Source organism: Carcharodon carcharias, chromosome 13, assembly GCF_017639515.1.
Source record: "Carcharodon carcharias isolate sCarCar2 chromosome 13, sCarCar2.pri, whole genome shotgun sequence".
Classification (NCBI taxonomy): domain Eukaryota; kingdom Metazoa; phylum Chordata; class Chondrichthyes; order Lamniformes; family Lamnidae; genus Carcharodon; species Carcharodon carcharias.
The window spans coordinates 137251071-137278552 of record NC_054479.1 but is presented as its reverse complement, the minus strand read 5'-3'; the positions used below and the strand labels follow the sequence as shown (position 1 = coordinate 137278552).

The window sequence follows — 27482 nt, the reverse complement described above, 5'->3', positions numbered from 1 at the left end:
TGAATCGACCTCCATTACTAATACGAGTTAGTCTGTATATTTTAAGTTTTTGTTTCACGAGCGAACATTTTCCTCTAATCATATAAGCTGTCCGCCTTCAGGCTGCGTGTCCTCAGTGTAACCCTGTACCTTAGCCAGAGGGCTTATTTATACAACTTTACCTGCAGAGGGGCGCGGTGATTAAACCAAACATATATATATATATAGAGAGAGAGAGAGAGAAAGAGACAGAAGATCAAACCCGACCACAAGCAACACAGTGCAACTGTTAGCCGCTTAATTAAACAGTAATTTCTGGCTAGTCAGGATCTGCCCGGTTACACGTGGTCTGTCTCCGATGCGGTGCGTGATCACAGTACAACAGCCAACATGTTCTAGGAGGAGATCGATGTGAATCGACGGATACTGTAATGTTCCCCAGGCAGTTTTTTTTTCTCTCTCTTTCCCTGCTGTTTTTCTCTCCCTCTTTCAATCGCGGTGGCGCGCCTTTTAAAATCCAAATCAAATGAAACGCTGTTCCCCCCCCCCCCACCCCCTCCCCTCAATTGTTCTTTTTGCGCTAATTATTGAAACAGTGGCGCTCATTAGCCCGGCTTCTGTCAATCAGCACACACCATGAAACTGGGCGGGTTTACAAGTGACAGCTAGAGCATAATAACCAACAACAACAACAACAAAAAGGTCTTCTTCTGAGACTCCACATTTGTTAAAGTTACAGTTGCGGTGTAATTAAAATATTCAACGGTGATATTTAATCAGCATTGACGCGTCTCAATTGACTGAACCCGTTATTTTACCATAATAATTTTCCCCGAACCGCGCTCGCGCGTGTGTGTGTGTGTGTGTGTGTTGGGGGAGGGTGGGGAGGAGGTCGCCCTCAATAAATTATGGTCCATAAATTGTAATTATGGTACCAGCTATTCCCCTGTCTTTACTCACCCACAAGCGTCCCTTTAGTCAACTACTTGGACTTGTTAAGCTTTGTTAAGATCCCACCTGAAGTGTTGGGATGGGGTGGGTCAGGTAAACCTCAAGTTGGTCATCTGTTATGAAGCTGTGCATTTGCGAACGGGGGAACTATTGGCCCATCTTTAATATTGAACCTGGGTCAGACCCGGTTTCAGTGGTGTCAGTCAAAGGCATGACACAGTCTTCGATGTTAACAACATTTCACCTCATACATTTGCAAGCTCGGTTTGGCCTAGCCAAGTGCTCGTTGAAACTTGTGGTTTCGTTAAGAAACAAAACAAGGGAAGGAAGGTGAGCAAGATAGTCGGGGGAGAGGGATGGGGGTGGGGGGGGGGGGGCAAAAACAAACATTATAATGGACAAGCACAAGAGAAAGTATTCGGTTCCTTTTAAAGGGAAGGCGTCCATTTTATTGTTCAAATAGACCGAGCTTTGAAAGCATTAAATATGACATCTATGCATGGATGTGCCCTGATTATTATTGTTTTCGGTGAATTAACAAGGAAAGGAGTTAACCGCAAACTTGTGATGCAGAAATCGATCGTGATATTAATCACCTCCTACACGGAACATTCAAATTCATGAAAAAAGTGAGAGGTGGAAGAGGGGAGAGGTGGGAGAGGGTACATTGAAAAGCATGTGGTGCCTGATCATTAAACTTAAGTTCCTGACAAACCTTGTCATGCTTTATAAACAGGAGCTTCACGTTTAGGGCTAGCGATACAGTGATTGAGATCAAAAGGACTCGCGACCTTATTTGGAATACGGTTGGGTTGCAATTTGGTGGAGACATTCAGGGAGTCTGATGATGAAAAGCACAAATGCATTTTCGGCTTCAATTGTTTCTGTCAGTTCGCATTGGGCGAATTGTAAACTTCAGCAAATGATGTAGATGGTAACTAACAAAGCATGTAAGCCTGTAACCTTAGATTGTCACCCAGAATCGCCAGATATTAATGCTTCAGCGAGGTTGTGACTGCAAATAAATTTTTTTAGGAAAGTGATCATGTTCAGGACTTTCGCTCCAACTTTTATTTAAATCGCCCCCTCCCCACCAACTCCACCGCCACCCCCCACCACCACACCCCCCCCCCCCTCCAAAAAAAAAAGGCTCAGAATGAACAATTTTCACTCTCTGACCCTATGTTATGTATTTTGTTTCGGTTGCATGTCGCTTCCGCCGGCATGTTCTAGCCTTTTAAATGTGAAATTCCCTGTCCGCTCCCTCATTGTAACCCAGATCATTTCCTGACTATTTATTCAACTAATGACGTCACGTCAAGTGGCGTCGGCGTGGCTGGCCATCTCAGTAAAATGCATAGCATCAAAAGAGCAACCTCCCATTTCCCAATTACATACTGTCAATCTGTGAGGCAGAACCAGCCGAACTGGGAATTACACACTAAATACCAGCCCGCGGCCCTCCTATTCCGATGCAATAAAGTGGAATGACTCCCGAAGGCGAGGCAACTCTGCCTACCTGACGCGATGCATCCAGAGAGAATGGGGAGGGAGGGGGGGGGGCGGCGGGAGCTGATCACCTGTTGCCACCCTTCCCTATATATGAAATATAGAAGCACTTTCCAATTTTGATTTCGCCCCTCCAATCCCACCCCCTTTAGCACCCCCCCCCCCACCCCCCCCCACCCCTCGATTTTAACCGGACCTGCTTTTGGGTCCACAACGTCTTGAGCTCTGGAATCCCCTCCCTCCATCTCCCCCCCCCCCCCCCCACTCTCATTAAGACTCTCATTAAAATGTACCTCTTAGACCTTTGCTGTTGACCTGCCCCCTAATATCGCCTGAAGTGGCTCGATGTCGAATTTTGCTTTCCTGGCCAAACGTCTTGGAGGACGTTTTAACTTAAAGGGCGCTGTACAACGAAAGTTGTTGTTTACTTAAGAGCTGACTGACGGATCTGACATGCATGCATCACTCCCCGAATCTGGTCTTCATTTGCTAATTGTTACCCGCCGTTTATAATATGCTGTTCCAATGTTCATGTGTATTTCATAATTGCTCACCCTTTCGCGTAAACGGGAATCTCTATTTCTCAATTCCTGCACCTCTCTCGTTACATTTTTACTGCAATGCTGCTCGCATATAACCCAACTGTTTTAAAATGAGAACATTGATACGTTTTCTCGTAATATGCACGTAAAGTGTATGTTCGATGAGTTTTGACTCAAAAAAATCCCAGTATGGACACCTTATTTTTAAATATATTTGACATTTTATGAAAAATGCGCCTTTTTATTGACTTTTTTTGGGGGAAAAGTTGGGAGAACTTAAATTGCGGAAGCGAAATGATTGGCATTTCTACTCAACCAATAGCCTTCTGACTTCTCCAACCCCCCCCCCCCAACCCTTCCCACTAATCAGCCAGGACCGTGTGGGCGGGGACTTCCTCTGATTGTTAAAAAAAAACACACGGTTGGCTCCTCCTCATTCGAACCCTGTGACAATAGTGCCCAGGGATCAGCCAATGGGGTGGTTCTAGGGCGGCTGCGGGTGGGGCCTAGGGCGCATAGAGTCCACCAATGGGCAGCAGAGCGGGGGCAGAAGGCTGAGGGCGGTCTGACCAATCGGGGGGGGGGTGGGGGGACGGTTAGGGGCGGAGCGTGGAGCGTCTGGGAGAAGAGGAGAGGAGGTCTCTGATTGGCCGCGAGGGGGTGGGTTGTTTTTAAGTTCCGACGCGCCGTGCATTGAGCCGACTGGCGCCATCCGCCAGTTCAGAGAGAATGCCTCCACTGTAAAAAAAACTGGGACATAAACACAATCTGATCAGTCAGCTCTCCAGCCAAAGCCAATGTGCGCGACTGACAAAACTCTCTCAGCCAGCAAAGAAAAAAGGTTTGCCCTGCATTCTGTTTTTTTTTTGTTTAAATTTTATATATATATATATATATTTTTTTTTAACGAAACAACAATCCATTCATGTCACCCCCAAATCTTTTTTAAAGGGCGGATTTGTTTTGCAAAACGTGAAAATGTCAAATGTTGCAGAGCCGCAGTGCAAAAGATGCTTATACGGTAGAACTGTTAATATTGTAATTCAGTAGCAAGCCGCGTTAAAGTTCATATCGAGATGACAATTATTGATCAGGTACCTACATGGTTAAAGTCGCGGTTTAACTGAAGTTTCTCTGGAGGGTTTGGAGGTAATCGTGCATTCGATACCAAGTGGATTGAGGAGATAGGACTAATGGCTTTTTTTAAAAAAATATATATAATTTTCCTTGTTAAGTTAATAACTTTATTCTCATTCAGCGACGCGGGGCATTCGGCAGTGTACGTCGTTTTAAATTAGTTTCGATTTTAGACTTATTTGCTTTTTATTCCCACCTCTCTTGTGCTTTATATAGGGGGGGGGGGGTCAGGTGTCAGTTTCGACTAAAGTAATCTTCGCTTTCTTTTTCTCTCCCCTGCCGCACAGGTGGATGAGATAGCAGCCGCGAAGGATCACTTTGTGGATTCTGTAATTTAGAGAGAACAACTCTCGGACTTTAATATATATATCTATATATATATATATAGATAGATACGTTGTAATACAAGTTCGTTCGAAGTCTGATCGCGATGGAAGTTGACCAGCCTCGCTGGATGACACACCATCACCCCGCCGTGTTAAATGGGCAGCATCCTGACTCTCACCATCCCGGCCTTGGTCATGGGTACGTGGACTCGGCGCCCTACCTCCCGTCCGAAGAAGTGGATGTACTTTTCAACATTGACGGGCAGGCCAACCACGTTGCATCCTACTATGGGAACTCGGTGAGGGCAACCGTGCAGAGATACCCCCCTCCCCACCACGGTAAGGCTCCACTATTCGTCTGAACTCTCGGGGTGCGCTCTCAGTTCCAAATATTAACCACCCGGCCGCGCGCACACACACGTCTCAGAAAACTGCGCATCGCGAAATGAAATAAGAACACTTATTGCTTTTTCCAGTGACATTTATTTATTTTTTTTTCCCCCTTTAAAAAAAACTTACATTAACAACCTTCATGAGGAAGGCGGAACAGTGCAAAGCTGACTTATGCTGAACATTTAAAAACTGTTTTGCCATAAGGCGAGGTTTTGTTACTAAATCAGGCCTCAAACTCCAGGGATAGAAATAAAAGCTTCGTGCTGCATTATTTGATCTGAAGTGGACATATTGTTCGAGATCAGAAAGAGGGGCCATTTGGGCTATTTAGTGCGAGTACTTCCCGGATGTAATAGGTGCTGTTCCAAACTATTAGTTTTTTTTTATATATTAAAAAAAGCATATTCAAGATATGATGCCAATTGAAACCAAGTTTTCTAATCCGTTAGGGATTATCACATTTATTGTTGCTTATCGTTAAAATTGACATTTCAAAGCTTGACTGGACACTGGGCACATAATGTTCTTTTTTTGGTGACCATTAGCAGCGTGGGCGTTCATTTTGTGACTTGTTGAATAGCTTTAAAGGCTGTCACTTGCGGTGTTTGTTCGTGACAGGTTTAGTAGCTGGCGGAGAAAGCTATATACATTGTAAACTGAAAGTACCTTTGAGGATTTTTATTTTTCCTGCCACTTAGCGTTTTTGTGGCACACACGTCATTAAAAACAATTCTTAATTTTTATACAGAAAATACAGGAAAATTTGTATCTAAAAGCATGTCTCAGGTTTTCCCTCCTAGATTCCACTCTGCACACTCCTTCCAATTAGACTAATACACTATATCCACTGCAGTACACAGTTTACATAAAGAATGTCTATGCTGAGGAACTTTAATGCTTTCACACCAAGCGCTTGATATCGTCTACAAAGCTTCAGCTTATTATTCTTGGTCAATAGTTGGGAATCCGGGTAGGGATGAGCCTGGACAATTAGAACAAATGGGGTCACTACCAAAGTGGGTTTGTTTTAAGATAAATTGTGGCATCTCTGATAAGTAATTAAAAAAAAAAATCTGTAGGGATTCTGAAGTGTTATGTTGTATACTGATCCACACTTTTATTTTGTCATTTTAGGGAGCCAGGTTTGCCGCCCACCTCTGCTTCATGGCTCTCTGTCCTGGCTAGATGGAGGAAAAGCCCTTGCCTCTCATCATAATGCTTCTCCTTGGAATCTGAGTGCATTCAGCAAGGCTCCACTCCACCACAGCTCCCCGGGAGCTCTTTCTGTCTACCCTCCTTCCTCATCAGCATCCCTCTCAGCAGGACACTCCAGCCCTCACCTCTTCACCTTTCCCCCTACCCCTCCCAAGGATGTCTCCCCAGACCCTACCATCTCCACCCCTGGATCCACCAGCTCCAGCCGCCAGGAGGACAAGGAGTGCATCAAGTACCAGGTGTCCCTGGCTGAGGGCATGAAGTTGGAGACGGGATCCTCTCACCCCAGAAGCAGCATGGCATTAGGAGGGTGCTCGTCCTCAGCCCATCACCCTCTGGCCTCTTACCCACCTTACGTCCCTGAATACAGCTCCAGCCTCTTCCCATCTGGCAGCCTGCTAGGAGGATCTCCCCCGGGCTTCCCTTCCAAAGCAAGACCAAAAGCACGTTCCAGCACAGGTAAGTGTCACTCCATTCCTTACTGAACAAGACATCCAGTACTCACCCTGGTGTTGCTCACTGAAACACTTGGAGGCAGTGTGAAATTGAGGTTACTGTATCAAATTGATAATCCTTCCCACAAATTTATCATCTAGATATTAATTGCATTTAGTTAGATAGTTATTAGTTAGATATGACTTAATCAGAAATACTTAAGATAATGTGACCTCATGATTGGAAAAACAAGTGCTTTACCATTGCACAAGGAAACACAAACAATACCTTAGAAAGCTTTACACTAAATAATTAATGAAGGCATTGTAGCCTGTATCCAGTGGGTACATGCAGCACATACAAAATATGCCACTTTGAGGACCTATGGGTCCCAATCTAACTTACATTTGAATTAAACTGATTTTTTTAACCAAATGGGAATTCTTTATGAATTCCAATTTGTAATAAGTAAAACACATGCACTCACCAATAGGGGTTAGTGTTAGCTTATAAGTAGAACAAAAGAGCTGGGGCACATTTGCAGCAAAACCTGCAATCCTGTGATTATATCACTACTAGTAATTAAACCTAGAAAGGAACATTCATGTTCTGAATATGGCTAAAAGTTGATTCCTAAAACTCCTTCAAAATACACGCACACACACACACACACAAAAACTGAGCCTGGTGCATGGAAAAAAATACTACACTGGGGCCTGTAAAAATAGCAAACTAAGCCATTTTACAAAGGAGTACTGAAATAGGATATCACTGCAACATTATTATATTATATTGACACAGATTTCAAACTAAACACTGGAAATAACCTATCTGTATTAATATCAAGTCACACCTCCCATTTCCTTATTGAGCAGCGCAGGTACAGTAGTTCACAGGTTGGTTATCAACTGTGATGGGAGCTTAGATGTCAGTTTGTTACTGTAGCAATCTGAAAAATTTTAAACAGAAGGGACCAGCAGTACCTTTCCCATTCGACGTGCACTTTGCAATACAAAAGTATACCCGGTGATTTTTGCAATCCCTTTCTATTATGTACCTTTTATTGCTGAGTGTGAACTCAATTTAATCTAGTGCTGCTTCCCTGGGAAAAGCCATTCCAGCGATCTGGTGATTCTGATCAGGTTTCTGGAGCTGTATCGGCGGAGCCCTGACTGCGATTGGGACAAGCAGACTGGCACTTTTCGCATTTCGATGTTTTAGTTAATCCAATTATTTTCAGACTGATGCACTCGATGGTTACATTGTTTGTTCAGTGCCGTGAACTTTAATAGATTCCGGATGCGGCAAGACACAGGCCAAACTGCAGAGCAGTCGAGAGAGAGAGAGAGAGAGAGTTGGGGTGGGGTTGGGGGGTGGGTGGTTGCGTGTTGGGTGGTGGGTATAGGCTTCTACAAATGAAGCCTATAGCCTAACGCTATACTGTCGGTGATTGAATAACCCACACTTGGCAACATTGATCTAATTAATGCATGAATCAGACGTTGACAGCACAAGAGCAAATACAGAAGTGTACATTAATGAGCAAATTGAACGCAATCAATAAACACTGCCTTCACCAAGACCTCAGTTTTATTTATTAAGTAATTTATTAAGTAATAACAACTTGGGCAATGGGTAAAGAAACCACAGCAGGTCCCACAAAAGAACATAGAAGTGGTTTCTCTGCTCAGCATTTTTGACATTGTTATTCCTTTAATAATATGCATGTTTATGAAAGCGTTATGAAGAGCGCTTCTAAGCGTTGCCTGGACGGTGTTTCCAAAATACCCTTCCACAATTATATTATGTATGTTGGTGGGATTACTATGAGATTAATAACTATTTGTACGGCAGATCAGGCCCTAGGACTAATTTATTGAAAATGACTTGCATCAGCTAGATTTCTACAAAGCGGTTCTTGTAGTGTTGTATGTGGCAGCAGACTAGGCGTAAGTTGATACGCACTAGGTGAAAAAAAAAACTGTTTAAAAATAGGTCACTTTTGTCGCTCAGCCTGATGTATTTTTTCTCAGTATTTATGGGAGACTTTTTAAATGCATTAGGCCAGGTATATGCGGTTTGGAAAAGTCACGCCGAGAGAAGATTTTACGCATCTCTTCCCTTTATAATTTTTTCTTTTAAAAAAACGAAATGGATGCGAATACTTGGAGGTAAAGGAATGGGAACGTGTTTTGGTTCAAAGTACCGGTGCCTTGCCCTAGACTGCGTTCTTTTCTGTAAAGAGTGTGTCAAGCTGCAACTTTTGGAAAAACGGTTAGAGCTTGTGGTTAGGGTGCGGATGCCTCTTGTAAACGTACTCATTCAATACTCTGCATGCTCTTTAAAGATTCGCTGTAACGCTGAAGAGAGACGAGGCTAGAAAAGAAACGTGTAGGGGGAGAAAGTTGAGAGGAGAAAGAAAAAAAAGTAATAGTGACTTAGAAGTTAGTGCAGAAAAATTAAAGGACGATAAGATTAGTAGTTGTGATGTTACCAGTTAACTTAACTCTTGCGGTTATCACCGCGTACACGCGCCTAGCTGAATGTACAAGCGTTGCTGCTCAGACAACGGGACGTTAGTTTCCTCCCCCACTGTACACCACCCCCTTCAAAAAAAAATACACATCTTCACTCCGTCCCTTAAAGCTGCAGTACCCCCTTTGCAAGCTCACTTTGTTTTCAGTTTGACAGTTTTTATGATGACTCCCCAGCTCCCCAAACCAGAGATTTATTGACCTGTCCCTTTAACTTTTAGCTCAGCTCCAAGTAGATTTCAGTTTGCGGCGAAATTTGGGCTTGTGAAACTGATAATGTTTTGAATTTGAAGACACCTCAGGCTCAGTCAGGATTGATCACAATATTCCTGCCCCCCCTTTTTTTTGAATGTTTATTAAAAAATCTAATGCACAAAAGTCCCTTTTAATGTGTCTGAGTCCATTCTTCAGACTGGCATAAAGAATAAATAAGCAATGCATTGACCGTTCCCCTTCTGTTTTTTCAGGGGATCGCGAAAAAATACTTCGTGACTGTAAATTGCACCATTTGGAAGTTGACCGATCAAGCTGTAGTGAACTGGGGATATGTGCATTCGACATTTTAATAGGTGTGCGACTTTATGTAGGTCAGGACATTGTCCAGTGAACGGCATATGATTGTCAAAAAGATGTCAACTGTCAACAGCTAGGAGTGCTCACATAGTCGTCACCAATAGTTGATGTGCATTTTTTTGCTATACTGATGGAGACAGCCAGCGTTAGCACAGTTGACACTTTTGTATCTAGAAATTAAGATTTTTTTTGCAGTATCCATGGCATATTGTTGTCTTGCAATTTATTGAAAACTGTGAAATGTGCAATTAGCCACTGTTTTAATATTTTTGTGCGTGTTGGTATGTACATCAGTCAAATTTTAAAGGATATTCTATAGAATCTGTTTACACATGGTTGACCCTTATGCAGCTGACCCAAATCTGGCAAATTTATAACTGGGGAATATTATTTTTAAACTTCTTTGTCCCATTATGCGAATCCACGAATGCATGTAAAATTACTCATTTAGTTATCTATTGACCTTCCAATAGACAGCGACCTTTAAAGTTTCGTTATAACCTATGCTAGCGTTTACAAATAGCCCTAACAAGATATCCTAACCTGCAAGCTAAAGACTGCACTCAGCCTAATGCAATTGTGTCCTCGTTGCATTGCAAATATTTGCCTAAAAAGTGAGATAGAACACCCTTTATCGTACGTTAATGTCCTCTGTGGCGCCAGGCACATTATGTAGAAATTAAATAAAGGATCATTTTAAAAGAGCAATGAAGATGACTAACCATCAGAAGTAATGCTAGAGCATTTCACGAGGACTTATACAATGTGATGTGCTGAAAGATAAACAAAAACAAAGAGCCCTGCATGCATGCAGAGAGGAAAGGCCATAGCGTGGCAGAAGCAGATCCTACAGGAGGTAAAGATGCCAAAGCAATCCAAATACATCAAACTTGGGTTACAGAGGTAGCTTTGAGAACGGACTATTCCACTCTTGGCTTTCAATATTATAGCGCAGCCTTTAACCTTCTACAAACGTAATTCTCAAAATCGGTCACAATTTGCCCGTCTGCGTTACAGAAGGTGGCCAACCATACATTACATACATGTTCATGGACATCCTAATATTATACACACATGTTCATAGACATTCTAGTATTATGCACAATGTTCTATAATAATGCATACAGTTGAATATGCATTCAGGCATAATATTCAGGCAGCTGTTGAAGCTGTTTCACAGGGATGTACATCCATACAGAAAAATAGATAATACACTTTAGAAATTATAGCTATGCTTGTTTATTGGCTACAGACACTTAGGCCTCCGCACGTTTACTCTAAGCCTGTGTTGTCCAATGGAATTGCTGATCAGACACCATTGCCACGCACTAATTTTAGTAGAAACTACCTTAACACACATTTCACATGTGTATATTTACTTAACAAACATCCGTCACCATTTAGTAGCCAAGGATGTAAATTACACTCTGGCATCCTTTGCTTTCGATTTATTTTACCAACAAACGCACAAAAAAGGTTAAAACATTTGCGCACGAAATGAATATTGAGATCACATGCCTAAGTACGGTGTCTGTTGTTCATGTTTTATTTACTAAGTAGAAAGGCAATTAGCCACATCTGGATTTCCAATTAGCCATATGTGGCTAGTGGTTAATGCATTGGACAGCACTGCTGTAAATCGCCACAAATGCATAGAGTACAGCATGCATTCCCAACCGAATAATTCATCTCATAAAGTGTGGCGCGTTAAAGTGGCTGGGAAGTGACAGGCTTGTGATTTTGTTTCAGAAGGTCGAGAATGCGTGAACTGTGGAGCCACCTCTACTCCCCTGTGGAGGAGGGACGGCACTGGGCACTATCTGTGTAATGCTTGCGGTCTGTACCACAAAATGAACGGCCAGAACCGACCTCTCATCAAACCTAAGAGGAGACTGGTACGTAGCAGGGGATCAAATGATCAAACAGCAGCTTTTCATTTCCTGATCTGAGTAAGATTTTTTTTGGGGGGGTGGTGGGGGTTGGGGGGTGGGGGGGTGTTGCGGAAATTGACACGACACCTCCAGTACACTGCAACCAGCTCTTCAAATGTTTTGGCAGGAAAAGCGGCTGTGAAACGGCGCGGCTATTTCTAGTTATTTTGGTGGTATTCTTGAAGAAGAAAGCCCATTCATGTCAACGCCTGCCACGCATCTTGTCCCCTTTTCGTTCTCAGAGGCCTCAACTCATTACTGAAGACATCTGAAGTTGAAATGGAAATGAAAGTGGAGTTAGTTTTTAAAACAAAAAAATATATATATATAAGTTAAACTGAGCTCTTAGCAACCAATACATCCCTTACTCTACACAGTTAATCGCACCCTGACTTCCTGGATGGTATACAAAGAAGATTCTTATTGGTTTTCCGTTGTCAGTGTTGCTGCTTGGCTTTTTTTTTAAAAAAAAATCGCATTGCATCTACGTCATTTAATCGGAGCCACCAAGAACCCCTTTGATATACTGCACACACACCTAGACACACAATGTTCTCACTCCAGTTGAAACATACGGTAGAGCACGTCTAAGTGACAAGCCCTTGTGGGCCCGGAACCGTTTGACAGAGACTCCCCTCAAGCCTATGGAAAACGCCATTCCTGCCGGCACCTTAGCCAAAGGTACACTCACTGCTGACTGGTGACATCTCTGTTTTACAGCCTTCATTTAAACCTGGCTTATCCTTGTCCTTCAAGACATCGCTGAATATCGTTCAGTTTATCTCCATCCCTCCCACCGTAGCAAACAAAGAAAAAATCGTTGATAATAATTCACTGCTAATTAATCAGCGCTTATTGAATGTTGTATCAATTGTACTCCCCTTGTCCAAACCATCCCCCACAGGGCAGCCTTGTGAAAATGTTGATTCTAATGACTGACCCCTAATGGAATTCCAATCTTTCACAGCCTCGTTAGAATAGGAAAACTTTCGAGGGAGGGGAAATGTTTGCAGTGCACTTATTTGGCAGCCGATCTCCCCTTTCTTTACACTCTCTCCCCCATCCTCCTCCCCTGCTCTCTAATGTAAAAAGCTGACTTCCTATGAAAAGACGGCCGGATATCTGCCGGCTCGAGATAACTGCTTTCTACAACAATATCACTTCCCGACCGCAAAACACAAAGGTGTTTGAACAAGGAATGGCTTGGAGAGGGTGGGGGGGTGGTTTGGGGGCGGGGGGAAGAAATGGAGTGATTCAAGTTTGGTGCAGGGAGTTTCGGGTGGCTGTCTAAACAGGATCAGCTCGAAGTCTATGTCATCAGCAGAGAAATATGTGGCACCCTATTTAGTCCAGACTGTTCTGTGTTCTTAGCACAATAACACGTATTAAGAATTATTCAATCCAGGCCTCTTCTGAATTGCGTCTGTTGCTTTTTTAAATGGATCAGTGCATGTCCTAAAAATACATTTCTGCTGCTGGGAAAACGAATCAGGGAAATCGCAACAGAAAACGATGGGTCCAAATGAGGGAACTATCATCGTAGGTAAAGGCAGACCCTCGGATATTGGGAAAATACAAGGGTTTCAACCCACCCACCCCCTCCCCCGCAGGTTCACTTCCCCTCCTAAGCAGACACATGTCATTCTACTGTCTAAACCTGCACAACTATATTACAGAGAATGTCAATTTCTTTAATATAACACCGTTTGCTTTCTAACAAAAATTTTATCCAATGCGATGGCCTAGTGGTATTGTCACTGGATTTATAATAGAGAGACCCAGGGTGATGCTTTGGGGACCCGGGTTCGAATCCCACCACGGCGGAGAGTGAAATTTGAATCCAATAAAAATAATGGGAATTAAAAAGTCTGATGATGACCAACCAAACCATTGCTGACTGTTATGAAAACCCACCTGGTTCACTAATGTCCTTCAGGGGAGGGAAATCTGGCCTGGCCTACATGTGACTCCAGACCCACTAGCAATGTGGTTGACTCTTAAATGCCCTCTGATCAAGGGGCAATTAGGGATGGGTAATAAATGTTGGCCTAACCAGCGATGCCCACATCCGCGTAACAAATAATAATAATAAAAAAAGTACCTGCTTACCAAAGAACACAGGAGTTCTGCAGAGCGTTTATTCCAACCGGCATAAAAGCAAAAACAAAACTGCGGATGCTGGAAACCCAAAACAAAAACGAAAATACCTGGAAAAACTCAGCAGGTCTGGCAGCATCTGCGGAGACGAACAGAGTTAACGTTTCCAGTCCGAATGAGCCTTCAACAGAACACCGCTTAATAAACTGATTCCCGCATAAACATACAATGGCGATTTTTGTTTTATTACAAAGCAGCGCGACCTTCATATATATATATATAAAAGAAACTGTAAACACACAAAAAAGTGGCATTTACAAATATTGAAAGCTCAGTCCTCGCCCTGCAATTGTTTTAATGATTTGTGGAACATTTGACAGGCCCGGCTTAATTTTCTGTTCACTTGCCTGGATGTTACTCATCCATTTCAGGGCCTTGTAAGGTCATCAAAGTTACTACAGGTGGTATTTGTGCAGATTTCGGTTTTCCGGGGTTTTGGCTTCAGTGAGTAGATCCTTATCCAGCTATCCATTTACCTTGCACTCTATATACAGCGAGCTTGCAGCCCGACCATTGCATTCCCAACCCAGTTAGTTAAAATCTCCCATATCAACTGTCAATTTAGAGATAAAATACAATTTAAAATGAGCAGTGCATTTACATGGCGCATTTGGTGGCGTTCCAAAGCGTTTTATAATAAACGAAGTACTTTTGTAAGGTAGGAAAGGGGGGTGGGGGGGGTGGATACAAATTGCGCGTACATGCTACATTTTTAAAATATATTTTCGGCTTGAGATGGGTAAAGAAAATGGAAGAGACCAAACATATACAAGGTTTATTACAAGCTGTTTAAGTGAGGAATTGCGCTCAAGCCTTGTGGATTTGCTTGTACAGATTTCACGTGTGTGTGTGTGTGTGTGTGTAAGTTTTTAAGAAAATCCCTTTTGTGCCTTTGTTACTCCAGTCTGCTGCCAGGCGAGCAGGAACGTCCTGTGCGAACTGTCAGACTACCACCACCACACTGTGGAGACGGAATGCCAACGGAGACCCTGTCTGCAACGCCTGTGGGCTCTACTACAAACTCCACAACGTAAGTACAAAAGGGACCATTGCCCCGCAGCGAGATCTATTCTGTCCCTGTCCCTGTCCCAAACTCCTTCAGCAATCGGTGCCCTGCTCCTTTCGATTACCTTTAGAGTGGGGGGGCGGGGAGATAGTACAACTATCGAAATCCGCGCCAGTACCCGGCACGGGCGCCATGGGATCAATAGCTTCCCGCTGTGCTGCATCATTTCACGGCGGGAACTTGTAATTTTAACACCCAGAAATTGAGGTACTCGTTAAGGGGGCTAGTGCAGAGCAAAATACCGCCCGATGCTGGAAATACTCAGCGGGTCAGGCAGCATTTGTGGGGGAGAGACAGTCAGTGCTTCAGGTCGACGACCTTTGGTCAGGACTGAGATGTGACAGATTTTAAGCAGGTACAGGAAACAGGGAAGGTGTCTATTGGAAGGTAAGAGAGATTAAACGTGAAAAGGGATGATGGTGCAAGGCGTAAGGGATGTATGTATTCCCAACAATTGCTGTTTAGGTTTACGTGGGTGAATTGAGGCATTCTGCTTAAACAGGGTGCACCTTACAGGAATCACCCACCCCGCATGTATACCGAAGGAAGATGGCTTGTGAAGATGGCTAATCAGAATTGTAGTGCGAAGGGGGCAAAACCCACTTAAAGATGCAATGGAGACCAGTTACTGGCAATATAGCCATCCCAGGAGAGAGAAAGTTAAAAGAAATGAGCTCCACTCCCAGACACACCCCATTAAATTCGGGGATCAGCTGACGGCAGCGTGTATGCAAAAAAAAATACCATGACACAAAATTTGAATCGAATACGTTAACAAAAAAAAACCATGCAGATTGGCAAGATAATGAGGAGGTAAGAAAACAAAATGGGAATGGGCTTACTATTGTGCCTGTAAACTTGGAAAATCTAGGTGCAGAAAATTGGACAGAACGGCAAAGTTTGATGTACTGAGCTGTCGAGTTGAAGAATAAACATCCCCATGTAAAAGGCTGACGTAGATGTCAAAGCAAGTTAAAATAACACCCTAAGTTTCGTTATGATATTGCCATTCGTTGGAAAGGGCGCGCCAGAGAGAGAAAAAAAATGACCCCAGAAAACCTGTAATAAATACATCATTTAAAGCCATTAATATGTAAATTAATCCGTACGGGGGAGGGGGAACAAATGATGTGTTGTTTGGTCAAACTTGTGCAGTACCATTTCAGAAACTATGCACGTTAATGTTGTGGAATAAATCCAGCGAGTCAAAATAGGTAGCCGATTATAAAACTGAAATTGAAGGCAATTCAGTTGTAAATGAGATGGGACTGAAGTATCGCATGAATGTAATTGACTTGAATTGGTTGACGTGTTAATATGTGCGCCGTGCACTTTTTAATCAAATTCTATGGAGTGGAGGTTGACAAAAGAACGAAATCAGAAGTGCACGGTTTAAATTGCAAGTGATACCTTTTGATTGTGTGTCAGCCGTGAAACGTGAGCAGGATGGTTCGGGGGGTGGGGGGCGCGGAATGGGAGAGACCACCTCTGTTGTCAGTTTATTGGGGAGGATTTAAGGGCCTGTAGTAATTGTCACGTGAGTGGCGCCAGTCTAATTCAATCAATTAATCCTTACGGTGCATCAGTGTGGACAGACTTCATCTGGTGTGCATTTATCTGGCAGCTGCCAATAAACTTTAGCCCACAGGCTTTTGAGTCATGTTTGTTGATTTAGGCTCTGCCCATCTCTGTCCAGTCTTATTATTAGCAAGTTTACAAGAATGTTGCAAAGTGTTGCATTGAAAAAGATAATGTCTAGCCTCCAGTACTCGTTTCTAAGAGAGTGCAAGTGTTTGCATCAGGGTTTGCATCACTACAGATCTTTGATATATTTGCCAGTAATTTTGAACAGGTATTGCACTCATTTTCTAACTGGCAATTCACACTTCAACAAACATTTGCTTTGAACTCTAATAAGTGATGCTAACTTTGAAGGGCAGAGATTAGTTTAATGTTCACTAACCAGTCTTGATTTCTTTATCAAATCATTTGTGATATGCTCAGTAACTCTACATTTCTTCTCTCTTGTCTAGATAATACCTCATTAAATCTGTACTAACGCTTGTCTATGCCCTATGGTTAGCCTATGGGCAATATGGGCCACCTAGTGCAAGCTAAGTGTATTTGGACCAAGTTGTAATATACTTTTCTTACCATTAAACCTCCACAAATTTAAAAATTCAATAAAATATTACATGCTGACAATTTATTGAGCAGAAACAGTTGAATGTGCTCCAATTTTAATTATAATTCAACAGATTTGAATAGTTAACTGTACTAACAAACTACGTAGGTAAATAAGTTGTTGGAATGGGTAGTGGCTGATTTGTTGTACATTAATACAATTTCTGTTCAAGGAGCACATTTAGTCAGTTGCTGGCTGATTTACAGCTTTGAGTTAAAATACATAGAACTGGCAAGCGTTTTAGTCGGTAATGAGAAGAATGGTGTTAACTAGAATTGAATTAGGTAGGCTCAGTGCAGATTTGGCAGCCAAAAGTGAACTTGGTAGGAATGGATGTAGTGCCGAGCAGCATTGCCTATCCCGGTGGCAGAATAGCCAAAGAATGCAGAGAACATCAGAGCATGTGTTATGTTTGGGGTGGGGGGGTTGAATGATAATGAGGAATAAAAAGGGGGAATGATGGCACCATTTAAGCAATGGCAAAAGGAACAACATGTTCTTAAAAAGCCTCAATAATTTCTTATGGTTAATGGCCTTCCTATTAAATTAATCAAAGGCATAAATTAAAATGTGTCCATTCCATTGTAATGTGTTCACTGTACAGTTTGGGAAAATCATAATTTTAACATATATGTGATAGACAGTTCAAAGCACTTCACAGAATGAATTATTCTGGAGTAAATTGACTGTTTTGTGTAGGCATTTGGATCTGCAGAATCCATTAGACATATTTCTTAGTCTGGCGACTGTAATAAAATAAACTAAGTAATGTATCAGATCTATAACTGTGGAAGAGTTTGTTTATACTAAAATAACTATTTTTGGTCACACCATTATGACAGCATTTTGTTCAGTTAGGTCAGGGTTGACCATCATTTGGGCAGGTTTGGTGGATTGTTCCCCACTCATAGTACAATTAGAGAATTCAGTCAGTGCTGCTCAGTCTGATTATGATGGCAGTCTTCCTATTGCAGCCTTTCATAGTGGGATTGGGAGAGGGAGAGATGAGGCCCAACCTATAAGACGGAAGTAGAGAATCAGAAACCACGTGAGAAAGCTGAAAGATCAAATCCACCAGATGAAGGTTTGCTCTCTACCATACTGGCTCTGTGCGGAACTTGCTTTCAGCTTTTATGCCAGACCCTGGTTTAGAAAATGAATGCTCAAACTGGAGTTTGGAAAACAGACAGATGCCTAACCTAGTCTTTGCAGACATGGATCTTGAGCCAGAGAATGGAGTTGGACTATATCCACTGTAAAAAGTTTATCGTGCTGAGGAAGGGAGAGGAGAGTGTGGAAATTGAACGGCTGAGAAAGCCAGAGAATGGGGGAACCGGTTTAAGATCAGAAGGGCTTGGACTTTCTTTCACTGGGGCAGTAAGCCAGTGAGTGAGAACCTTGAAAAAGTTTCAGTTGACCTGAGGGATAAGTGAAGCCCATTCACCAACCTAAATAAGGAACTTTTTCAGTTAGTCCTTGGTTTCTTTGCTAACTGGCCAGAGATTTGTTTTAGTTGGAGGTAATGGATGGGTGTGAGAATAAAGATGATATGTTTACGCACTGGCTCACATGCAGAACAGTTCAAATGTTGTACACTGAAAGCTGACGTCTGATTGAAAACAATAGTTTGTTTCTAGCAGCCAGAGAGAAGTATGGACATTTGACGTCTTTCTGTTTTTTAACAATAAACAGTGTGCTTTTCCAGCAAGATCTGTGGTTTCAGCCATCGGCTGTGCTGAGTTAACAGTTTTCAACAAGGACAGTGGATGGGGTGGTGAAGTTGGCTTCAGCTGCCCTAGGCTGGGGAAGGGGAAAATATCAGCAAAGATTCCACCTTATAACCACCACCCCAAGCTCAACACCTCCTCAAGGGAAAGTAACTAAGTTTCATCATTGGGTGAGCCCAGGATTAGGTAAGGCTGTGATGCCCTTATAGTGGAATAGCTGGGGACCCATTTGAGGCCTACATATAGGTGCTCGGGTGAGATGCCTGAGGCGGTATAGAACCCAGCAGTAACCAATACTTCTAGGAATGGAAGGGAAGAAATGGAAGAGGAATAAGTTTTGGGGAGTAAAAACTGAGTCTGGTAAGCTGAATGGGTTTCATTGGGTTTAATCCCTGTTAACCATAATTTTCAGCCTGCAACAGAAAGGTTAATACAATCCCATGATTTAAACCTTTGTTTACTTAGTTCGTCAAAAAAACTTGTAAGTAGAATGCTTTGAAGGCACAATTGTAAACTGAACAACCTGTGCTCACTTTAGCACTTAACAGTCACCTCGCATGTAGGTAGGGTTGTTGTGTGTAGAGTGCAATGTTTGACTCTGTGCTGGATATAATACAACAGACTACAGCCATGACCTAAGGGTGTGAAGCAAAAAATAAGTGTTCTAAGATCTGTGATGTACGGTGCTGGAGGCAGTGTTGAGATCAGCACTTTGACTTATCCATTTGAGTGACTTGGGTGTGATCAGCAATTTGTACTTTTATGAGTGAAGAAAATGAAACTATTTAAAGGAGTTAAAAAGCACACAGCAGATCAACAATCTTTTAAGAGCGATGGTTCTGTTTTACGCATTAAGTGCACCCTGGACATTCTGAGGTTTTAATAAGCTCGATGAGTTAAATTAAAATTGGGGAATAGTTACAGCACAGAAGGAGGCCATTCAGCCTATCGCATCTGTGGGGGTTCTCTACAAGAGCGACTCAGCTAATCCCACTCCCAACTAAACAATATGTAACTAAGATCCACTTGTATGAAAATGTAGTGCCCACATCAAAGCAAGAAACTCTTTCAAAGGCGCATTGTGGCAGGCTTCAGGTAAAGAAGCTTGTCTATTAATTCTGTACATTTGCCTAAACGTCATTAGAGATGGCCAAATTCACTTGGCACAACCTAGTTGGAAGAAAAAAGGGGGAGGCAACTATTGATCAATTTTTTAAGGAAAGAATGGGGCCCATAAAAAACCAAAAAGGTAACCTATGTGTGGGGGGGTGGAGGGTATGGGTGTAGTTCTTAATGAATAGTTTTCACAAAAGAGGGGGACAATGCAGATATTGTTAAGGTGGAGGATTGTGAAGCATTGGATGTGATAAATATAGGGAGAGAGGAAGTATTAAGGGGATTAGCATCCTTGAAAGTGGATAAATCACCTGGGCCGGATGAAATGCACCCAGACCGTTAAAAGAGGCTGGGGGAGGGGGAAATAAAGGATGCTCTGATCATCATTGTCCGATCCTCACCGGATGCAGGTGTGGTGCCGAAGGTTTGGAGACTGCTTACTTTGTACCTTTGTTTAAAAATGGAGGAGGGATAGACCAAATAATTACAGGCCAGTCAGCCTGACCTTGATAGTGGGCAAATTATTGGAATCAATTTTGAGAGACAGGATAGACTATCACTTAGAGAAGCCTGGAGTAATCGAGGACAGTCAGCATGGATTTGTTTAGGGAAGGTCATGTCTGACTGACTTGATTCCATTTTTTGAGGAAGTAACAAGGAGGATTGATGAGGGTAGTGCAGTTGATGTGGTCAATATGGATTTTAGCAAGGCTTTTAACAAGGTCCCACATGGCGGGTTGGTCAAAAAAATAAATGCCTGTGGGATCCAGGGGAATGTAGCAAACTGGATACAAAATTGGCTCTGTGGCAGGAAACAAAGGGTAATGGTTGACGATGTTTTTGCAACTGGAAAGCTGTTTGCAGTGGGGTTTTGCAGGGCTCAGTACCAGGACCACTGCTTTTTGTGTATATATTAATGATTTGGACTTATGTAGGGGGCATGACCAAGAATTTTGCAGACAACACAAAAATTGGCCACATCGTTGATAGTGAGGAGGGAAGCTGTGGACTGCAGGAAGATATCAATGGACTGGCCCAGGGGCAGAAAAGTGGCACATGGAATTCAAACCAGAGAAGTGTGAGATGATGCATTTGAGGAGGTCAAACAATGTGGGGGATACTGCGAGGTGTAGAGGAAGTGAGAGACCTTGGAGTGAATGTTCACAGATCCCTGAAGGTAGCAGGACAGCTCGATAAGGTGGTTAAGAAGGCATTTGGAATACCGCCATTTATTCGCTGAGGCATAGAATATAAGAGCAAGGAGGTTATGCGGGAGCTGTATAAAACATTTTGAGGGCACAACTTGAGTACTGTGCACAGTTCTGTTCACCTTATTACAGGAAGGATGTCATTGCGTTACAGAGGGTACAGAGGAGATTTATGAGGATGTTGCTAGAACTGGAAAATTGCAGCTATGAGGAAAGGTTGGATAGGCTGGAGCTGTTCTCCTTGGAACAGAGGAGGCTGAGGGGAGATTTGACTGAGATGTACAAAATTGTGAAGGGCCTGGATAGAGTGGATTGATAGGGATTATTTCCCTTAGCAGAGAGGTCAGTGACTAGGGGACATAGATTTAAAGTGATTGGTAGAAGGATTAGAGGGAAGATGAGGAAAAACTTTTTCACCCAGAGGGTGGTAGGGGTCTGGAACTCACTGCCTGGCACTGCCAAGTGCTAGAAAATGGGATTAGGTTGGGAGGCTCATTTCTCAGATGGTGTGGACAAGATGGGTGGAATGGCCTCCTTGTGTGCTGTAAATTTTTCTACATTTTCTAAATTTCCTGAATATCTGAAGAGGTGAAATGTGTAGGGACATGCGGAGAGGACTGGGGGCCGGGGTGGGGGGGGGCGGAGTAGCAGTCCATGAATTGCTTCTTAGGAGAGCCAACACAGACATGATGGGCTTAATGTGACTTAATGTGGCTTAATGATTCTATGATTCTAATTTGTTTTTTAAAAAGTCTGTTTTGTGTACTTCTTTTTGGTGCTGCACCAGTGTTATCGAGGGAAGTGTTTAAAATGTGCAATCATTTCCTGACATTTACCACAAGAGGTATTATTGTTTTAGATTTAGTGCTGTAAGATTTCGAAGAGGTTGAGGCTCTTTGTGATTCTGTAATTAAAGGCCCATCTGCCTGAAAATCAGCCGTGCAAATCCTTGCTGTGTTAACTCTTGAAGGCGTTAGTTTTCCATTTAAAACTTGATTGACAGCTGTTGAAATTACCAAAGAATCTAAAGACTGGAATTGAGTAACGGACTTGTAAATGAGAATGAGTTGGAGAGCACTCAGAAACTTGAGAAGATTCCTTGTATCATATCGCTTTCTGTGTTCATTTTGCCACACGGTATCAAAGAAGCTGACAGACAAAAATAAGGATCGCCTCAGGTTTAGACAGTAAATGTTTTTGTTTTGATTGCAAATAGCAGAGGATCTATTTTGATGCTCCTTGTTCATATGTACAATACATAGCATGTATTATTGAAAAATATTGTTACAACAAAATTCAGCAAGCTGTACTTTCCTTGTTGCAAATATATATAAAAATGGAATACTTTACGAAGAGGCTACATATAGTTCAGTTCCAAGTACTAAGTCTGTGGTGCGTTTGCTCATCTTAACTTGGGTAGCACTTGGGCTGTTAGAATTAGCCTCACCGCTCTGATGTTAGGAAGGGGAAGGAAGAGCTGTTTTTTTCACTTCTGATTGCACTTCAGCGAATGGTGCTGGAAAGTTAGTGTTTCTGTATATGTGTGTTGTCTGAGAATAGGATTGGGTTCAGCTTTCTGTGGTTGAACAGCCTGCCAACTTTCACAGCCTAGGCTCACACATGAAGAAGGCTGGCTTCTTTTGTGAGAATCTGAAGAGCTGCCAGTGCCCAGAGTACCATGCCTCAGCAGAAGTCAGAAATTACGAGGGAGAAGATTTTAGGTTTGGGCAGGGAGTGTGAAAGGAAGCATAATCGTTTAAAATATCTCTGTTCTTCCACCTATAGATTAATCGACCACTGACCATGAAGAAGGAGGGAATCCAGACTCGGAACAGGAAAATGTCCAGTAAATCCAAGAAGAGCAAAAAGACCCACGATGGTCTGGATGAATTTTCAAAGAGCCTCATGGACAAGGCCAGTTCTTTCAGCCCCACAACTCTCTCAAGACACGTGTCCCCGATTCATCATATTCCACCCTTCAGCCACTCAGGCCACATGCTGACGACACCAACAGCAATGCATCCACCTTCCAGCCTGTCCTTCGGACCTCACCACCCCTCCAGTATGGTCACTGCGATGGGCTAGAGATCTCCCGCTCAGAGCTTGGGGCTTGGGGCTGCAGAGCAAGCCTGCTTTGCATTAACAGTTTCCAAACGAGACAAAAAAGCGAGCAATATCAGCCCGTTTTCAGATGATAGGAAGCCTCTGAGACTGGACGACCATAAACTATACTTCTGTTAGTAAGCTTCGCTTCAGATAAAGAGTTTCCCTAGACATCACCTGTAAGGAGCTCAGTATGCTGTGTATGTACGCTCCACCACTGAATTCTCAGCCGCCATTTGTGAATACGTCATTGTAGACTCATCACCCGTTTATTTGTGAGACAGGATCTTGTGCTGTGAAATATAACTTTAAACAAGATACCACCCCCCACCTTCCCTACCCCCCACCCCCCACCCCCCCCCCACCCCACCCCACCCTCCCCTTTACCCCCATCCCCAATCTTGCAAGTACCTGTAAAATATACAATGAAGAATGGGTCAACTGTGAGACTGCGTGGGGCTTCTTGTATGTACCCTGATCAGCCATGGATGGTTGGAGAGAACCCTCAGACAAAGAGGGGGATGCACAGAGTTTAAAAGAGGAGACAGCGAACTGACAGAAGAGAGCCAGACTACTCCTCTCTGCTCGTAAAACTGCCGAAAACAAACTCCCAGATCTACTGCCTCACACCAGTGGAAGTTGTTTGATGCATTACCTTGTAGACAGACCATTTATCTGGGCTTCAGCCTCCACATAGGAAGTACTATCAGTTGCAGGCAATCAGTGTTATACACGGATATTGCCAATGAGGACTCCGGACAGCTATTGTCCCTGACTGAAATGCATTGTGAACAAGTTCCTGTAACTGTTGTTTGTATGTAAGTAATTCAGACTACCAGAAGACGATGTAGAAGAATTATTTCATTACACGCTATACAGACTGAATGGTTGTATACATTTAACAGAATTATAATTGCTAGTGGAAAAAAAAAGACTGCTACAGTTTTGTTCGATTAATTTTTTTCTTTTAAAAAAAAAATAAACTAGATTTAATTTTGTTGATCTAATGCGGTTCTGCTTGAGAGGGTTTTTAAATTTTGTTTTGGGTTGCTGTTGTTTGGATGGTTTCCTGGCACCACAGCGACTGTTTTTGCTTGTCCCTCTCACCACAAAATTTCTGCTTTTGTGGGTGTACAGGAAATATAAAAATTGCATGTTAGCACTATTGGCCTCATAGCCTGAGGCCTAGTGACAAAATACTGTGGTTCTGGTAATGTGTACCTCCTGTGATCTTCAGGTCTTGCTCTGAGGGTTTCTGTAGCTTTGAGAGTCAAGTACTGTAACCGTCGTCTCCTTAACTTCACATAAAACATTAAAATGATTATTAAAAAAAACTTAGCTCCATGTACAACTTTTAACTGCTACAGTCTATTTTATTTTTTCAAAAGAGATGTGAATAAAACATTTACAGCTTCTATAGTCTATTTACAAGCCCTTTCTTAAAAAGGAAAAAAAAAACTCTTTTGCTTTCAACTTGTCCAATCTCTTCTACCTCAACCACATGAAGTTAATAAAGGACTAAATAACTGTAAAAACTCATTAAATTCAGCACATCTGGGAGTTAACAAGCAGGTTATGGTCAGTCCTGTTAACAGTGCAGTGCCAGTAAACCACCCAAAAACACTGATGGTGCTGTGCACCCTTATCCATGGCGCAGAGCATACATATTATACAATAACCACTTGTGCATCTTTTTACTGGCTGGTTTTAAACACATGTCATCCATTACACCTCTAAATTTCCTTTATTTTTCGTTGTAAAATAATTCCTATCTTGTTCTTATAATTTTCAAGGTACTGACAAAGCCAAAAAAAGATGTGCAATATGACATAGAAAACTGGCAGCGTAGACAAATGTAACAGGTTCTAAGTTATTTGTACATTATGCAGTACCTTTCAGATGTGGAGCTTTAAGGATACAGTATTTCTCTTTTTTTTCTAGTAAAGTAAGTTATTGGTGAATAGATATTACCTGACCTGTTCCAATCCCTTGTAAAGAATGGAATCCTATGCTACTTGTATTAATAAATGAACAGAAGAAGTATACGAGTTTGAATCTGTTGTCTTATGTAGTGATCTGCCTTTTCGATTTGTAAGCTCTGCATTTAGAGCTGGATGGAACCTGTTAAGAATTGAATAAGAGTGGGTAGGCCATAAATTTGAGTCTGATATGCGTGTCTTTCTTCAGGGTAAACTGGCTTGTCAGCCTTCAGTGCTTTGGTAATCTGTCATATGTGAGCACGTATATATTTGCAAATATGTACATGTGCCTTAAAGTGGACACACAGCAGCACTATGTCAATATATTACCTACAACATTCTTTCTGTGCAAAGGACCCCCTGTGATATTGACCCTCTCCTGGGGATCGCACACAAATGTTGACATGCTTCCAGGGACTCCTTTTCCTTAGCTCTGAAAGTTGATGTCAAAGTTACTCAGAGGAAGAACAATGCTGCCACTGCAGGAAATTATGAGCATACAACGACATAAATAATGTGTTACGGAGTAAGCAAACGCAGAAGAATACTAAATTCTGTGGAACACTTTTGCACCATTTGTAGGTTTGCAAGGGTGCAGAAACCTCCTGCTTGAAAGTCTAGGTAAGGATAAAGTATTAACTATTAGATTAAATTCAATTACAACTTAATTGGCTGTAAAGTGCTTTGGAAACTGAGGTCACGAAAGGTGCTATATAAATGCATTGTTTATTTAACTCAATATAAATTTCCAAGGCAAAATTTAACCTTTACATCACAGACTTATAATAGCATCTGAGAACTGTGAGTTCAACTGAAACTATTCTGGGAGAAGGGGAACAATTATAAATGACACAATTGACTTAACAACTGAAAATTGACAGGTGAGATATTATTTTAATACCATGGAACGATACTGGCATCTCAGCAGCTGCATCGACCTTCACTAGAGTGACTCCTTGTTTAACTTTGACAGGTGTTGAATGAAGAGATTCTTTCGATCAGTTAGGCAAGTCCCTGCTCTCTGTAGTGACCTCTGCCATGTGGTGATGCCAGCTGACAATTGACATGCGTGGCATAGAGCCTGCAGCAGAAAGGAACAGAACACTCATTCCTCAGGATAGCCTCTGTTTATTTGGGGAGGGGTTTAGGATCTGTAAAGCAGGGGCCCACACACATGCAGAGCTGGGCTTGACTCCTGTGCAGTATTCTGGTAATGCTGCACTGCAATTAACAAGCCAATACTGAACACCCTTTGGTGTACAATTCTTCTATTAACAGCTTGTTGTAAGAATTGAAATTTTGCTGCTTAGATTCCAGATACAGTATAACTGGAAGCAAACCATTGATGGAATCTCCTCAATTTTTCCATTTGTCACTGAGTTCATTGCTTCTGCAAATCATCCTTTTACTGCAGTTGACTCCCGTCAATGATTGTTAATGCCAATTATGCTGGCTTCTTAGGAGGCCAAGGTGGTGGGAACAGCAATACATGCAGGTGGTTTACAACTGAGAGTTAACATGCTTCTCTACACCTTAGTCGCCACTGCAGATTTTAGCATGTTAATAGCATGTTGATGTTAATGACACACATTCCACAGAGCTCCTTAACTAGCACATTAAGAGCCGAACATATTTGATTAACATTAATATAGCGATTGTTTTCTGCCTCCCTTGCTTTTGTGTGGCATAAGGTAATCAATGCTCCTGTTTTGGATTCCTATCCTGTGGTCCCTGTTACAGGGTCTTTACTGTGAAATCCTCCCAATGAAACACCCTGCCAATACTGGCCAGGCAGATATCCAGAAGTGTCCTTTGGGCAAGGGGTTTGAGGGCTGATATTGGCTGTGGATCCAAGCCACAGCAAGAACTGCCATTTTCAATGAAGATGGGGAAAAATCTGAAAGCCTTAAAAGGAAACGTACCACTAATCATAATCATAATCATAGCACAAACATGGAGCGGAATTTTACAGCCCCATCACAGCGGAGGTATGGCCGTAAAATGTGACGAGCCGTTCAAAATTCCATTGACTTCGGCGGGACCGTAAAATCCCATTGGCACTAAATTCCACCCTTAAGGCTGGTATGGACAAGGCATACATGTTTCCGCTGGTCGGGGAGTCTGAAACACGGGGGCACAGTCTCAAGATAAGGGCTCGATGAGGACTGAGATGAGGAGAAATTATTTCACTCAAAGGATTATAAATCTTTGGAATGAATAGATTTAAGGCTGAGATAGACAGATTTTTGTTCTCTCAGGGAATCAAGGGATATGGGGTGTAGTGGGAAAGTGAATTTGAAGCCCAAGATCAGCCATGATCATGTTGAATGGTGAGGCAGGCTCAACGGGCCATAATGGTCTACTGCTCCTATGTCTTGTGTTCTTGTGTTAATTCATCCACTTAGAAAGGCCAGTG

General features: G+C 42.4%; 1 protein-coding gene across 4 annotated transcripts; it reads left to right on the top strand.

Moving 5' to 3' along the window:
* Positions 1–3668: 3668 nt before the first annotated feature.
* gata3 (GATA binding protein 3) lies at positions 3669–23433 on the top strand. Of its 4 annotated transcripts, none has more exons than XM_041203522.1 (7): positions 3669–3822; positions 4406–4783; positions 5972–6511; positions 9489–9590; positions 11347–11489; positions 14587–14712; positions 22770–23433. In XM_041203522.1, exons 2-7 carry the CDS (start codon positions 4549–4551, stop codon positions 23067–23069), a joined length of 1446 nt encoding a protein of 481 aa, XP_041059456.1. In that variant the 5' UTR covers positions 3669–3822; positions 4406–4548; the 3' UTR covers positions 23070–23433. The 4 variants fall into 4 exon arrangements, with proteins under 4 accessions (XP_041059456.1, XP_041059455.1, XP_041059458.1 ...); XM_041203521.1 differs by having other exon boundaries at positions 11344–11489; XM_041203524.1 differs by lacking the exon at positions 9489–9590.
* The last annotated feature ends 4049 nt before the right edge of the window (positions 23434–27482 follow it).

Excerpts from the sequence above, each read along its gene's own strand:
- gata3 (XM_041203521.1), top strand. The coding sequence starts at position 4,549 with ATGGAAGTTGACCAGCCTCGCTGGATGACACACCATCACCCCGCCGTG. Across the intron at positions 4,784-5,971 it reads ATACCCCCCTCCCCACCACG|GGAGCCAGGTTTGCCGCCCA; the intron begins GTAAGGCTCCAC and ends TTGTCATTTTAG. Across the intron at positions 14,713-22,769 it reads TCTACTACAAACTCCACAAC|ATTAATCGACCACTGACCAT; the intron begins GTAAGTACAAAA and ends TTCCACCTATAG.